At 38.2% G+C, this 17,031-nt stretch overlaps 1 protein-coding gene across 1 annotated transcript in view; it reads right to left on the bottom strand.

Annotated features, from left to right (window-relative positions):
• Positions 1-661: 661 nt before the first annotated feature.
• Positions 662-17,031, bottom strand: part of pemt (phosphatidylethanolamine N-methyltransferase) — a 108,212-nt gene continuing 91,842 nt past the window's right edge. The window contains exons 6-7 of the mRNA XM_047377852.1: positions 9,887-9,961; positions 662-1,157 (exon numbers count right to left, since the gene is read on the bottom strand). Of these exons, the coding sequence (XP_047233808.1) occupies positions 1,103-1,157; positions 9,887-9,961 (130 nt within the window). The 3' untranslated portion in view covers positions 662-1,102. The remainder of the gene's footprint in view (positions 1,158-9,886; positions 9,962-17,031) is intronic.

The raw sequence follows: 17,031 nt of genomic DNA, 5'->3' as shown, positions 1-17,031 counted from the left end.
TTTCCATTAGTTTATTATCTGTTCTTTTTACTGTGAAGTTTGGGGCTTCAAACCGCTCACCTATATGTTTGGTAAGTGGATTTAGGTCATTGAGTTAGTCAACATAAAGAACAATCCAGCACTTACAGTTGTGTATTCTCTGATTTTTTTAATACAATGTACAGCATAACGTTTAACACTGACATCTGAAAACTATAAACATCAACATTACCCTCAGTTCTTTATGTGTTACACTAGTCTTCAGCTGTCAGCTTCAAACACATGTGCAGGTTTTTCAGAGTCCATTCTGTTTCAAACACCCACTCTCTCAGAGTGTGGGATAAACTTGAGCTATAAGACTTTAACACTCACTTCAAGAGTAACAAAAGCCTTAATATAGCTTCTTCCATATCTTCATCTTTCACATCCCTGCAGAGTAGCTGTTCTGTGAAGGCCTTAGAGGTTTGTTAGAGAACATTAGTGAACAAACAGCATCATGCAGACCAAGGAACACAGCAGACAGGTCAGGGAGAACGTTCTGGAGAAGCTTAAATTAGGCTATAATACAAGGTCCCAAGGTTTGACTGTCTCACAGATAATAGTTAACCATAGCATTGACTCTGATTATAGAAGGACACATTTTCAGATTTCTATTTGTAAAAAAAGTATTAAAAACCATTAATCATTTTCCTGATTTATGCAACAGTTTGTGTTGGTCTATCAAACAACATCCCAACCAAATATACAGACGTTTGTGATTCTAATGTGATAAAATGTACAAAGGTTTATTTAATGGAAATAATTGTTCGAGGCAATGTAATAACTGTAAAAATATTGACGATATCCTCTAAACTGTTTAATGCAAATTCCTACCTGTACAATATAAATCCATTCCTTTAACCTGATGTTGTAAGTAGAGCATGTTTCAGGCAAGTGTTGCAGAATTACATGAAGAAAATGGCATTTAGCCTACTGATTCATTTAAAGAAATAAGATGCATCTGCAGACATTTTCTTTTGTTCCACTCAAACAGTCAATTAATGGCTAAAGCTGGTGTCTGTCCATCTGTCCATCTGCCCGGATGGGGATCCTCAGCCACACAAAGATTAGGAGAGGGATACGATCATTCATGTTTGCGGCGCTGACTTCTCTGCAGATAGATCTGCTCCGTGAATGGTCTATAAATACAAGAGAACAAACATGTAATAGGACAATAAAGGAGAGAATGGAACGCTGTACCACACGGTACCAGGAGCGTGTGTGTGTGTGTGTGTGTGTGTGTGTAGCGAACTGTGTGTGTGGGAGTGTACGACAGGAGGATGTCTTCATGTTTGGCTTGCTGCACATTAATGCTGGTACAGTGCTGACAGGGAGGATATATGACAAGAACCCATTTCCTACACTGGACTTTTGAAGCACTTGACACATTTGAAGCACGTGTGGCTGACTCATGGGCGCAGACATGATTTCTTTTGATTCAGAGTAATATCGTCTTAATGTAAATCTTGATTATTTGTGCATGAATTTTATTCTTTTTTTAGTCCATGTTATGTTTCACTGTTTTGAAAGGATATCAACATAAAGAGACAGATGGGCCAAACAAACAAATGTGAAGACACTCACTAGTATTACCAAGTAAGCATACATTGCACCGCTTTTGTTTAGTAAAAAGATTCCAGTTTATGAAGTACTGTATATAGCAGTGCGTCAAACCAAAGTCATTTTAAATAAGAAATGATCCAGAAGGATAGTTAGGCCCCCAGGACAGTCAGAGGCAACGAGGGACTTTTAGAAACTAAACTGTTATCTTAGATTTTGGCATTGAACTACCCGTGCTCGTCGTCTTCCGCTTTATCCGGGACCGGGTCGCGGGGGCAGCAGACTCAGAAGAGACGCCCAGACTACTTTGTTAATTTTAAAACAAAATTACTTTAAGATAAGCAACTATTTTATTAAATGTAAGAACGAAAAGACTTTGTTAAGTTTAAAAATGAAACAACTATGTTAGGCTTAGAAACAAGAAACTACTTGGTTAAGATTAGGAACAGAAACTATTTTTTGTGGTTTAAGGACTTAAGGACTTTGATTTATGAACCAAATAACTTAGCAAGGCTTAAGAAATTTAAATACTTTTGTAGGATTACGTCCCTATAGAGAATCAGGGTGGTAGTAACGTTGTTTACCATCTCTGCGCCATGATGGCCTAGTAAATTCTTAAATAAACTAGCAATTTTAAAACAAACAGCAGAACATTTACCTTAGAAATGAATCCCATGGGAAAGCAAAAAATCTCCCCAAAGATCATAGTTTGTGGTACTGTAATTACTTGAAGAAAAATAAAACCAAGGGATTTCAAATGTTAAGATGAATTTGTAATTTGTTTTTTTTTTTGTATATCAAGAAAATAGAACATATCCTTCTAGCTGGTTTACAGGACTAAACAAGAAAGCTGGACATGTTTTATTGTCAGTGTTTGACAAGACCATACTATACTGAAAACATTTCAGAATATAAATCTAAATATTTTAGCTGGATTTCTTCTTTACGTTTTTGTACTTTGAAATTCTGAGGAGGTTTAGGAACACACAGAGGGTACAAATAGATATGGAGAAGTATTCAAAGCTGTTATGCAGATGCAGTGTCAAAAAACAAAATTAAATCAAAAACTAAACAAAAAACATCATATGCAGAAATAATAAGCTGTTGAAATAACAGATTTATTTTGCCTTAGTTTATTACATCTAAACTAAGATCCAAACAAGGAACAAAAGTTGGACTAGAAACAAAGATACAAGTTTGTCCAAATAAAAAGTAATGTTTAATATTCAGAAATAGTGTCTATTCAAGATGGCCTTCTTAAAAAAGATCATAATTTTCATTTCTACCAGGATTTTATGTATCCCTACTGGATTTCTCTTAGATTTAATAAGGTTATGAAGGTTACGAGCATTGCATTCAGTTCACTAAACACCTGTTCTTTGCTGGGTTCCTACCTCTATCCCACTGGTGATTTGTACCGACTCCAATCACTGTTTGAGGTAACATTCCCTTCGCTACAGACACAGCTTAAACTAATAGTATCATTGAGAATCTGTGCGAGACACAGAGACAGATATAGCACATGACGATCTTTACAATCGCAGCATGTGGTTAAACCTGGCACCAGTTTTGCCCTCAGCTCACAGGTGGGTGATAAATGACATGAGAGTGGAGTGGCATCGCAGCTGTGACATACATCTGTGCTCTCGCTAGTCAAGCCTTTCTCACACTTGGATACTTAAGTCTCCATTCAATCTGAGATTCAATGTGACTTTTTTTTTATACTATCAGTGACAGAATCATCTTGGGAAAGCTGATTGACTAGTGATGCGTAAGCACACCTGCATGTATCCTGACACATGCAAGCGTACGCCTGTGATTAAAGTCAGACAATTTACAAATAAATGTACAAGTTTGTCATGTGAGCACATCTTGAGTTTACATGTACCAGCAAATATATGCAGGAATGCTAAAAAATAAAGTGCACTCCTTTTCAAATCTAGGGTTTCAGATATAATGACATAATATTAGTCACTTGGACTTTGTTAGCCTGTAAAACAGTTTAAAACTAAATGTACAAAAAGGAGCTCGAATGTAGAAGAACTTTCTGCTTTCTGTCTTTAAAAGATTTCAGACAAAAAGTAGCAGCCAGTTGCTGATAATTAATGCACAACTGAAATAAATCACGAATAGCTCCACGGTTAAAACGTCTTAATGCATACTATTGGTACCTATGTAAAGGTAAGACATGACAGAATATTTAACAGTTGAATCACTATTGCAACTCTTACTATGTCTGATTTTATTTGTGATTAAGCAAAGACAAATTACAGTTATATGAACCCCGCATGTTTGGTATCTAATGTTACCGGACACCAGGGTTTCCCACACAAAGGAAGGGGTTTTATGTTGTGTTTTGTTCAGTCACCCCCATCTGAAGGACCTTTAAACGTGATCTTGGGCGTTTAAATTGTTGTAAACCTGAAAGTATTTTGGAAAAATTTGGCAAATTGTTTTATTACATTAAAGCCTCGTCTTGTGAGGGATTTAGGGGGAAACAAACCCCCCAGCTGTGTCCAACGTGATTTTAGAGGCAGAGAAAAAAACAGTTGGACCCATCAGTGGCTAAGCTTTATACAAGTAGAGATTGCCAATGGCTTTAGAGAATCACTTACCAGATTCCAGGATTGGTATGCAATAATCTTAGAAGGGCTATTAGGCCATTTCTGAACTATTTGAAATCAATCATTGAAGTGAGAAAGATTTTGCACAATTAGTAAAGGAAAGACAGCAACCAATAATCCCAGCAGATGGAACAACAAAACAACAGTGACCCAAACCCTTCCAAACAAGGAGAAATAATCGTTTCTCTAAACAGAATATGGCAACACAACAACAATTGACAGAGTTGCTTTGGAATGAACCCCCAAGATAAGATGAAACCAAAGTAGAGATGTTTGGATATAGTGCAAAATGCAAGGTTTTATGATGAGCTCGGCTTGTTTGGCAGTCACAGACACCTAGCTGCCTTTAGGTTGAACGTTAACTGTGCCTACCAAAATATTCTAGACTTAAAAGTGAGCCCATCTATGTGACAGCTGAAGCTTGGCCAAAATTGGGTCCTTCGTGATCCTACCCTTAGCAGCAAATCCATAGCAGAATGGCTAAAAAGAAAAGAATCAAGGTGCAACAGTCCAGTCAAGGTCCAGACCTTAACATCATTTAAATGCTGTGGTGGGGCCTTAAGAGAGCAGCAAACCTCAGTGAACTTAGGTAATGATGTAACGAAACGCTCGTCCAAACTGCTGTGTGTTTTTGTACACCTGACATGACTTAGATCTAAATCCACTTAAAATCTGTCCAAACCCTAGCTTTTAAAGGACATGCACTTTCTGTTTATCATGTCTGTGGGTGCATACCCACATGTTCATGATCATATTCCAATCTTTATGCTTATTTCCCAATCAACAGCATAACATTTACCACTCACAAGGCCTTTGACATGTTGTAGATTAAAGACCCTCTAAAATAAGGTGAGAACAAGAAAATATTATGTCAGAATTCTAAACCAAGCTGTTCTCATTTTCATTATTTTATCTCCACAGACAGATTGCAAATTAAGGACTGCAACTGGGACCATTAACAGCTAGTGCTTTTTTAAACCACTAAGAGCTCCTCTAATTGAACTCCTGATTTTAGTTTGACACAGCATCAGTGGACAGAACCACTACTTATATAATTTTAAAACACCCATTTGTCAGTTTCTCCGCTCTTCCCTGCTGCTTTGAAGCTTTCATGTCAAGTAGATAATGCTCACATGGAGTGCATCCAGAACTGGGCTTAAGGTCACAACTCAGTATAATGTTATAGATTACAGACTATCCAGAAATCAAATTTTAAACTGCTTAAAAAGAAAAAGCTATTTATTGTTAACCCACAACTTTGCACTGAAACTGCAGAAGAAGTACAGTTACAGGATAATTGGTGTTTAGAAATTAAATTCTCAAAATGGAAAGCCATTTTTACTCTGTTGCAAGCAGTGCTGCAGGTAATTCTTTTTCATTACAACCACAAACCTCAATGTACAGCATTTCTGAAAATCAGTCAAAAGTGTGGTGTGTATTTGTATTAATTCTTCCTTCTGTAATAATCCAAAGTAAAATCCAGTGCAACCAACTGCCTTCAGCAGTCACATGTTTAGTAAATAAACTCCACCGGTGTGTATTTTAATCTCACTATCAATCCAGCTCTTTGGTGAGTTTTTCAGGGGTACCAAGGAACAAAGCAGACAGGTCGGAGATGAAATTCTGGATAAGGTTAAAGCAGGGTTGGCTTATACAACAACATCCCAAGCTTTGAATATCCCACACAGCTCTGTTCAAGTTAGTCTGAAAATAGAAAGAGTATGACACAACTGACCTACCAAGAAATGGCTGTCCATCTAAACCAGAAGCGCAAGGCTCCTGTCATGGTATGACATCCTTGGACTTGGTTTGTGTTTTTGTATTAGGTCTCTGGTTTCCTTTATTGTTAATTAGATCCACCTGTCCCTTATGCCTCCATGTCTCCTTGCCACACCTGTTCTTAGTTCCTGTGATTACCTGCCTTTGTTTTCTCCCTGTATATTAGTTGGTCTGTGTTCTTTGTTCCCCGCTGGTTCCTCCGTCACTATTCCTCGTTCACTACCCTTGATTATGCTCAGTTTTGCTACGTTACAGAACTATGTACACATGTAAGTTTTTGGCTCGACTCATGTTTGTACATGCTGGATTATGTTACGTTTTGGAGACCTTTAATTAAAGAGATGCCTTCCTCTCATCATGCGGCTGCCAAGTTCTTATCTGCACTTTGGTCCGATCCAAACCAAGAACGTGATATTAGGAACCAGCCATAAACAGGACCAAGCAGACAGAGCTAAAGAACTTAAGATGTGGATAAAGCAGCAAGAGGAGACGCTACAAGCTATGTATGGAGAGGGGGTTGAGATTTTACCTTCGCCTTTGTTGCTGGAGAAGATGGAGTGTTTCGGTGTATCTGACCGGGCCTCCATGGATGTATTACCGGATCGGAATCATACCTATCCAGCTTGTTCCTCCTCCAGGCGACGTCGGCCTCTTCGCTGGCTACATCGCCGCACACCTCTGGATCGTCGGCCTCTTCGCTGGCTACATCGCCGCAGACCTCCGGATCGTCGGCCTCTTCGCTGGTTACTTCGCCGCAGGTCTCCACGGCTTCACCGCCGACCGCTCAGAACTCTGTGGTGCAGGTCCGGTTGCCCGCCTGAACTCTGTGCCTGCTGGGGACGACCACCTGGTCGCCCGCCTGAACTCTGTGCCTGTTGGGGACGACCTCCTGGTCGCCCACCTGAACTGTTTTTTGTTTCTGGCTCTTTCAATAGGTTACTGACCCATGACCTAAACTAACAAACCCTTCAAGGAGAACATAAATCAGAGATCTATTCAAGAGGCCCATGGTAGCTCTGGAGAATCTGCTGGGATGCACTACTCAAGTAGGAGAATATTTCGACAGGACATTTAGTCATAAAGTCCACAAACTGAGTCTTTATAGAAAAGTAGAAAGCTTTTTCTGAAGCCATAGGAGGTCCAATTTGCCATAAGCCATTTAAGGGACACAGCAAACATATGAAAGAAGGGGCTTTTGTCAAAATTCTACTTTTTGGCCTACATTGAAGATGGTATGTATGGTGAAAAGCTGATATAGTACATCACACTGAATAAGACCTTGCACGTGGTGTGAAACATTGTGGTGGCAGCATCATACTTTGGGACCAATTTCCTTAGTACCTAGTAAGAGTTGGTGGGAAGATGGTTGGAGCTAAATAAAGGATGAGCCTGGTAGAAAACCTGTTGGAGGATGGAAAAGACCTGGAAAAGAATGGCCCACTCAAAGTCCAGACCCCAAACCCTGACAACTGATGTTCACAGATGCTTTCAATCCAATCTGGCTGAACTTGAGCTGTTTTGCAAATGGTTGTATGATTAATTAATTTCTCTTTGGCATAAATAAAATATTTCTGAATTAAACTGAATTGAAGACAGGCCAGAAATTGTGGTCTCTAGATGTGCTAAGCTGGTAAAGAATTACCTGAAAAAACTGGAATTGCAGCAAAAGGGGAAAAATGTTTTCATTTGAGAATAAATTTGAAAACACTAGCTACACTTTTCTATCAGATAAAATCTCAGTAAAATACACTAAAGTTTGGGGTTTTACGGTGACAAAATTTTGGAAGAGTCCCAGGGGTGTGGACTCCTTGGCAATACACTGTATAGCATCTGAAGGTCAGTCTGCTTTTGAAATCTTACATAAAGCCCTTGTGCACCTCCACCCTGTACTCAGGACTGGTTTAGGCTATGCTACACCTCATGGATAAGTGACACTCTTTGAACAGATATAGTTCGAGAGAGGACTCAAAGAAGGCATTTTCATTAAAAAGGGGAAAAAGACCCACAAAAAAACAGAGGATAAGGCCTCAGATTTCAGCTGTCACATACATATATTTCAGTATTAAGCCCGATGCTCAGTCAGTTTCAAACTAACAAATTCACACCTTCTTGTATCTGGCCAAAACATCTCTCAGTGACCTGGCACTAACGATGCCCAATTGTTAGGGGAGTCGATTCTGCATGCGAATTTAGATGCCACATCACAAACAGGTTAAAAATTTGGAACTTCTCCCACACTAGCTTTAAACTGAGAAAGCCCTTCGGATGAAGAGCGAAATGTTTTCAATTACAAGAACTGAAGTCCTGCTGTTTTGTTTTTAAACTTTTTTCGTGTTCTACTTACTCTCTGAGGTTCAGCCTACACCAACATATTTAGTACAGGAGGGAATTTTCTTCAGCCAAGAGAACTGCCAACACACGTCAGTCCTTGAAACGTCTCCTTCTTATTGACAGAAGCAAAATAATCTACGGCAAGCCTTACACCCACATTCACCCACAGCAGCTCACAGCATTTCTATAAATGCTGTCCGGCTAGTCATATTTTCTTTAGTTTGTTTCAGTGTTTTTGTTGTTACTTCTTTTTAACTTCTTTAAAAACATTTTACAATTAAAAACAAAGACATGTTTGAATTTATCATGTGTTTTCTGTAATCAACAAAATGACACATGCAGACTTAAGTATTAAAATCCATTCTCCTAAATCTTGTAATAAGTTACAGCGAAGCATGTAGAATGTTATTTATCCCGGCAAAGCTAATCAACTTATGGTTAGTGATCCTGATTGACTGTAGCTGGTTATGAAGATCTACAGAGGAGAGATGTAGATGTGCACGACTTGGGAAAGCGTTTTTGACCCATTGTAAACAACTAAGTGATTTAATGATTATCAGTTCAAACAACTGGACCTAAGTTAAAATAATTTGGATGTTACCTTGTTTACTGGATCTAGAAGAAGACCCCAACTATCACTGTCTAACAAGAGGTTTGCATATTTAGGAGCAACCCAATATGATAACCTCCAAGGCTGAAGCTTGACGTGAACTGAAAGATGCTGGAACCTCAGTGTCACAGTCCACAGTGCAGGCAGTTTACACTGATATGGACTAAGAGGAGGCGGACCATGAAACAAGCTCCTGCTTCAAAATGAACCGTAAAGATTGACTTAAATTTGCAACAGCCTGGATGGACAAGCCAAAGGTCAGAATGGCCAAAGACAGAGCTGCTTTTTAACAACAATAAAATATACAAGCAAGGAAAGACACAAGGAAGGGAAGCAGAACCCAAGGAAGGAAAAAATGACACAAAGAATGAAAGAAAGGCAGGACACGAGAAAGGAAAGAAAGAAGGACGCGGACAAAGAAAGGAAGGACACATGAAAGAAAAGGAAGGAGGTAGGCAAGGAAGGGTGCATGGATACAAAAAGGGCAGGAAAAAAGGAAGGAACCTATATTTAGTCAATAGAATAGAAAATTAAGTCTGGAAGTAGAAATAATTTTACAGACTTTTTCCCTTTTTCCATACCAATTCAGACTGGGTACAAACTGAAACACTGAAATTCCATACTTGACTGTGTAGAAACCCTGTATGTATTTGCCTGTGCAATACTCTGTGTGAACTAGAGAAAATCCACACTTGTGTGTTTCATTCCATTTAAAAAAGTCAGTTCAAAAAATTAAAAGCTACCAATAATTACAAATTAATTACAACAATGGATATGCGTTCACCTCTGATTGCTACAGTAATGAGCTTTTACTCATTTTATGGTTTATTCGTAATAATCAGGACTTCAATTATGATTCAGTGGTGCAAATTTTAAAGCCTTTATTTTGCTTTTCTAAAACCTGTAAAAAGATGATGAGTAAAACACATTAATAAGAAATATAAACCAGGCTTTTGGGACTTACCCTTCAAATCTTATGGCCACTTTGTACGCCAAGGCCACTATAGCAGTGAGGACTAAACCAACAGGACTGGCACCACTACGGACAGAATCAGAAAGAAAGAGAAGTAAAATAAAAGATTTTGACTACATCACTAAGACAAAGGAGATTTTTATTTAACTTCTTTAAAATACACACAACAGACAACAAAAGACCAAAAACAAACTGTCCTACATATAGCTGATCTGACAAGTGACCAGTGATGAAATAACGGTAACAAGTAATCAAACTAATTATTTTTTCCAGTGTTACACCACCGTTACCGTTACCGCTAATTAGATGGGGCACGTTATAAACTAAAGCTACTAATTGAAGCTCTTTTCATCTGTCGTGGCTCAGCCACAGGAGCAAAGCTTTTTTTCTTTGGTAAAGGGAGGAGCGAGGGGTGAGACAATCACATAAGTGATGATGATTGGCTAGGGTAGAGTAAGCTTTCATTGTAAGCCAATCAGAGGCAGTATTCAGTTTACACACAAATGTACACAGCAGCCCTGCTCAGCTAAACTAGCAGATGTAAGCTGTAACAATGGCGGGTCTGGAGGGAAAGATTGCATTTTCAAAGTGGAAGTACAGACACTATTTTATTCTCCTTGAGGTAAAAGGCAAGAACGTGCATGTGAAGTAAATATTAAAAGTTCGGTGCAAGAACTTGTCTATGTCATTCCACTTCATGCAACTGGCTTGTGAAACCTTAGAAAAAAAATCTAAATTTGTAGACATATTTAAACTTAAAAACACTAATGCAATAGTTAATTTCCCTATTAGCTAGTTACTTTTATAGTGCAGTAACTTATTTAGTAACACAGTTACTTTTTGGGAGAAGTAACTAGTAACTATAACTAATTACTTTTTTGAAATAACATGCCCAACACTGCAAGTGACACAGATTCAGATAGAAATATGATGGAGCATGGAGATGTCTTTATGTGTATTGGGTATGTCTAGCTGTAGCAGAGAAAGCAGCTGAGTAAAAAAGATTCACTCAGTGACCAAAAAAAATAAAAAATCTATACACAGGCACATTCACAGTAAAAGGTTATGATTGAAGTGTAAAATCTGTCAGTTACAGTACTATTACAGTAGTATTACAGTATTATAAACAAAAGGAAAAATGGTAGCTCATTGTGGAGACAGGTGAATATTCATGATGTCATTGAAAAATTATGTCATTGAAAAATATAATCTTTAACTACATATTATACTATATTCCAACCCCAAACGTCTAGAGCCATTTAGTAAGACCAATAACATGGGAATTGGAAAATGCTGTAGCAAGAAGAGAAACACCAGTTAAAGGAATAGTTTTTTTTAATTTTTTTTATTGAGTTTGTGACCTGTAATAACTCACCTAAAAAAAATCACAGCATCTTCATTTTGTATCACTACAGATTATTTGTTCCTGGAGTCTAAATATAATGGATAATCAGAGTGGGCCCAAGGACATGGCTGATTTGCACCATTCTAAATCCACTCCTAAATACAAAGTTGCATAGTGGTTAATGCAAGATTGTATTAGGGAGTGATTTACATAGTCAACACACAAACATTTTACAAAATATAACTTTTGTATGTGCTCCAACCACCAGAGCTGGTTCCAATCTATGAAACTACGACCTTCAAAATAAAACAAATTGCAAAACAGAACATGTTAAGTATATACGACAGTGTTGTGTACGGAAAGAGACAAACGAAGTGTAGTTATGAAAGGTAAAAAAATTTACATGAACTATAAATTTTATTTTAAAATAGAATGAACTCTATCAACATTAAGAAGCTCTAGTGACACTAAGCAGCGTTTTAATGGTGTGTGAATGATTGCTGTAAAGTGAGAGAGTTTTTGGACAAATTTTGGTAATTTCTTGTAGAAAACAGACACCATATTGTCTTAATGATACTGTTTGGCTACTCATGTTCTCTAACAAACCTCTGAGGCCTTCACAGAACAGCTACATTTTTATTGAGATTAAATTACACACAGCTAGAATCAGTTCACTTCGAGTGACCTCTGAAGGCAATTGGTTGTACCTGATTGACCTTTAGGAGTAGTAGATCAGAGGAGGGTGAATACACACAGTGATGTGAGACAGGTGTTTACCCCTTTACAGATTTCTTCTGCTTTTTCTGTCACAGTTAAATGTTTTTAAATCATAAAAAATTCTTAATGAGGTGACAAACTCTTTACGAGAAAAATTCATGATTCTTTCAATTACATCAGATTGTCTAGGCCCTGAAGAATCAAGTGAACCCAGACCATCACACTACCATCACAATGTTTGACTGCCAGTATGGTGGTAATTTTCTGAAACACTGTGTTAGTTTTATACCTAATTTGATGGGATGCAAAAAAAGAATCCAAAAAGTTCCACTTTTGTCTTGTCCACAAAATATTCTCCCCAAAGTATTCTGGATCATCAATATGTTTTTATGTAAAATGTCAAATGTACCTTTTGTGTTCTTTTTTGATCAGGATTGATCAGAACAATGACCTTAACTGAGGTAGGTAAGGTCTGTGGTACAGTAGATGCTCCTCTGGGCTCCTTTGTGACCATCTGAATGAGTTGTGGAACCGCCTGGCCAGTTCTGGGAGGTTCCACCAATGTTCCCTGTTTGTGGATAACTCTCACTGTGGTTTAATGGAGCCCCAAAGCCTTAGAAATCCATTTCTAGATGATCTTTTAGTGCACTTCATGTCAGGAATTTTCTATTCAAGTGATGCCTTGGGCGAACAAATCAGGTTGCACAGGTTATCTGTGTCTGGTCTTAAAATCTGATGATGAAATTTGTTAGTGGCAAATAGTTTTCACGACACTTCAGATTCCTGTGTAAATTATTGCATTGCAAATGTGTCTACCAAGAAATTGTGTTTACAAAATAGAGTTTTTATGAATTGTTAGTAATTTAAGACTGGATCTGTTTTAAGATGGCATAAATCTACTAACTGTTCATGGACTAGATGTTAGCTGTAGCCTGCAGTGAAAATTAATCTGCATTTCTGCGTTATTAGAACACTAACAGAACTATATACTGCAGGTAGGTTAATAACTGTTTATAACCTTTTAACAGAACCCCATGTTAAAATATCTGAACAATCACCTTGATATTGACTGCAAAAATCTGAAAATTGTTTAAATCATACAATTAAATGTATTTGAAAGACTGCCAATATATTTTTTATTTTTAATACAAGATGTTTGTTTTTATTGTGAAACCAAGCACAGATGGAAAAAGAATAGTCCAAGCATTATTTCCCCAAGTAGGATAACCTGAGATTTAACAACACTTTGTGCCCACTTGGGATATAGCTAGCAGGAGCTGCGGCCTGAAGGTCACTAGGACATGGCTTGAAGGTCATTGGTGCTTGCCTCAGAGGCATCTAGCTGGTGGACACCAGTGGTGTCCGAAGCAGTTTAGCTGTTAAAGGAAGCATTTGGGGCGAGGTTGGCTCTGGGGGGTGTCCAAAGACTGCAGCTTTTGTGGTTGCAAAAACAAAAACTTAGGTATGAAATGAATTTAGAGACGCTATGGAGAAGGACCGTGGATTTCCCTTAGTGAAGTTCTTAAAAACTTTAGATGTCTCAGGAAGGAAACAAAGGGCCCATCTCGGCTGCAGGCGTTTTTTTGAGGGGAGGTTACTAAAGTCCTGGACAAAGCATATTTGCACATATTTCATTGTTTAAAACTGCACTTTGACTAGGGATTCGTCTGCTTCAATTAAACAAGACTTCAACACTGTTTATTGCTAGTAACCAGCAGATTGCTGGTGTTCTGGCTGGGCACCAGTTTAGTAGAAGCTTTTAGTAGGTTACAGGTCATCTAACTTACTACAGATGTGATGTTGGCATGGTAACTTGTTGACAGATAGATTGTATAAGTAGAACAACTGAAATTTACTTTAGGGTGGGTAAAGGTCACAATAACAAACAAAGTAATCTTTGCATAAACCCTAACTAAAATCAGCAAACCAAAAATACAATACCACCTTGTCTAACACAAACATTGAGATCTCCACTGCCAACACTCTCCTAAACAACATCCAAGCCTTGTGTGTGATAGAAGATCTGTAGCTGTAGCTGGCTGAAAACTGGGGGAGATGACCAACTCTGCTGCTCTGCAGCATTGCTATCTATTTTTCCTAAAAAAGCAACTGTCATCAGTCAGCTGCAGGACACATCACTGTCATGTGTCTGTTTTTCAATACAAATACAGATTAGACCTAAACACAGGTCATTAAGGCTGATAGTTTATGGATTTTACACAGATCACAAAAAGTTATTTTTTAAGTTGAGAGGTAATTGATTAACTCTGCATTCAATTGTTATTATTCCCTATATTTTGTTCAATAATCATGCAGAACAGAAAAACGTCTTTTCAGAGGGTGATGGATGGGATACCTTTTGCAGTTTTAGATGTTTCTTTGGGTGCAAAATGGTGCTGCATATTGTAGATCAGTTCATACCTGCCAGGGGGACATTCTGTACTTCCCTTTAAGCAACTAACAGTTAAATAATATATTCTGTAATTTATTCACAGTCTACTGTAGGAAACAATTATTGCATGACTCCAATAAATGCTTAGATTCTCCTTTTCGTACCACACGTTTTTATTTAGAACCTTACTACCACAACTTTATACCTGTAAATAATCTATTTCATACCTATTTCATCCCCTTGTGCTTGTTTCATCCCAACATATTTATCATGTTTTACTTTTACTTACCATTGTGTATATTTTTATTTCTTTGGGTTGCTCATGTTGGGGTATGAAAGATAAATATTTATAAAAATGGGAAGAATCTCATCTAATTTGTAACCATATTTATTTATTTATGACAAATGTATAAATTACAGATGACTACAGAAGCATATGTAAAGAATAATTAAACATTTTCAATTTTGAACTGCAATATTTTGTGTTTTATTGTTAATAGTATTTTAAGATTTAGGCAGGCAGAAGGGAGGCACATCATATGCTAAATGTGGGAACAAAATGTCCACTAGGTAAGTAAGAGGTGGGTATGAAGTAAAGCATGATCGACATAAAATGTCCCCCAGCAGATGCCACCATTTGGTGCCCCAAATGTCAGGTCCAAAATGACCAGAATTGCAAAGGTATGGAACAATGAGCACCCAATATTATTTGTCAGCAGGAGATTGCATTGATCAGGGGCCCTAATCTGTTATATTTCATTAACATCATCTGGTCCAAACAGGGATAAGACAAACTAAATGGGAAAATAGTGTAACAGAAAACTGTAAGAATAGAATAGTCTAGAATTCTTTATTTGTCATTGCTCCACATGGGTGCAACAACATTTTCAAAACAAAACAAAACAGAACAAAACAGTGCAGGGAAGTAGTGCAAATTGAAGAAAAATAAATATTAAAAAGTTATAAAAAGTTATATAAAAAAAAAAAAGTTATAAGAAGGACTGTGCAGGTGGAAAAAATATATATACAAGAATATTAACAGGTTGTTCCAGTATTGCACATGAGGTAGCATATTGCACTTAGTGTTGAAGAAATTGCATGGAATGTATTTACTGTTTATGTCATTATTGATAGTAACAGTTGTTACAGTGTACATGAAGCGTTCAGGGCAACAACAGCTCTCGGAAAAAAGCTGTTTTTCAATCTGTTTGTTTTTGTCCTTATTGCCCTGAAACACCTCCCAGAGGGGAGCAGTTGAAAAAGATGGTGACCGGGGTGTGAGGAGTCCCTGATGATGCTGCGGGCTCTCCTGAGGCAGCGGGTAAATCTCCTCCAGGGAGGGGAGAGGGCAGCCAGTAAGTCTCTGGGCGATGTTGATGACCCGTTGGAGCTGCTTCCTCTCTGCTGAGAGGTGTCTCAGAAAGGAAAGTAAGGGCCCATCTTGGCCGCGGACGTTTTTTTTTTTGAGGGGATGTTACTAAAGACCTGGACAAAGCATCTTTGCATGTATCTGATTGTTACCTCCACCAAGGAGGTTGTTTTTTTGTTGGCTTTAAGATATGCAAACAGACAGACGGACATACTGTCCAACTATGAACAAATTTGGATGACATTTACAGACAAGGACAAGGAACAAATGATCAGATTTTGGTGGTATTGTGATTCTTTATCATCGCCAGACCATGTTGTGCTAACTTGGAATTCCACATGGTTCATCCCCCTGTCAGCAGCTAACATACAGGTCCTTCTCAAAATATTAGCATATTGTGATAAAGTTCATTATTTTCCATAATGTCATGATTAAAATTTAACATTCATATATTTTAGATTAATTGCACACTAACTGAAATATTTCAGGTCTTTTATTGTCTTAATATGGATGATTTTGGCATACAGCTCATGAAAACCCAAAATTCCTATCTCACAAAATTAGCATATCATTAAAAGGGTCTCTAAATGAGCTATGAACCTAATCATCTGAATCAACTCTCCTGACCTGAACCCCATAGAGAATCTGTGGGATATTGTGAAGAGAACATTGAGAGACTCAAAACCCAACACTCTGGATGAGCTAAAGGCCGCTATCAAAGCATCCTGGGCCTCCATAAGACCTCAGCAGTGCCACAAGCTGATTGCCTCCATGCCACGCTGCATTGAAGCAGTCAGTCAGTCAGTCAGTCATTTTCTACCGCTTATTCCATAGTGGGTCGCGGGGGAGCTGGTGCCTATCTCCAGCAGTCTATGGGCGAGAGGCAGGGTACACCCTGGACAGGTCGCCAGTCCATCGCAGGGCAACACACAAACAACCATGCACACACTCATTCATACACCTAAGGGCAATTTAGAGTGACCAATTAACCTAAAAAGCATGTCTTTGGACTGTGGGAGGAAGCCAGAGTACCTGGTGAGAACCCACGCATGCACAGGGAGAACATGCAAACTCCATGCAGAAAGACCCCAGGCCGGGAATTGGCATGGTGGCGCAGTTGGTAGCACTGTTGCCTTGCAGCAAGAAGGTCCTGGGCATTGAAGCAGTCATTTCTGCAAAAGGATTCCCGACCAAGTATTGAGTGCATAACTGTACATGATTATTTGAAGGTTGACGTTTTTTGTATTAAAAACACTTTTCTTTTATTGGTTGGATGAAATATGCTAATTTTGTGAGAAAGGAATTTTGGATTT

The sequence above is a fragment of the Girardinichthys multiradiatus genome, chromosome 10 (assembly GCF_021462225.1).
Source record: "Girardinichthys multiradiatus isolate DD_20200921_A chromosome 10, DD_fGirMul_XY1, whole genome shotgun sequence".
In the NCBI taxonomy this organism is placed as follows: domain Eukaryota; kingdom Metazoa; phylum Chordata; class Actinopteri; order Cyprinodontiformes; family Goodeidae; genus Girardinichthys; species Girardinichthys multiradiatus.
Note: the sequence above shows the minus strand (reverse complement) of the source record. Positions and strands in the feature narration are given on the sequence as shown.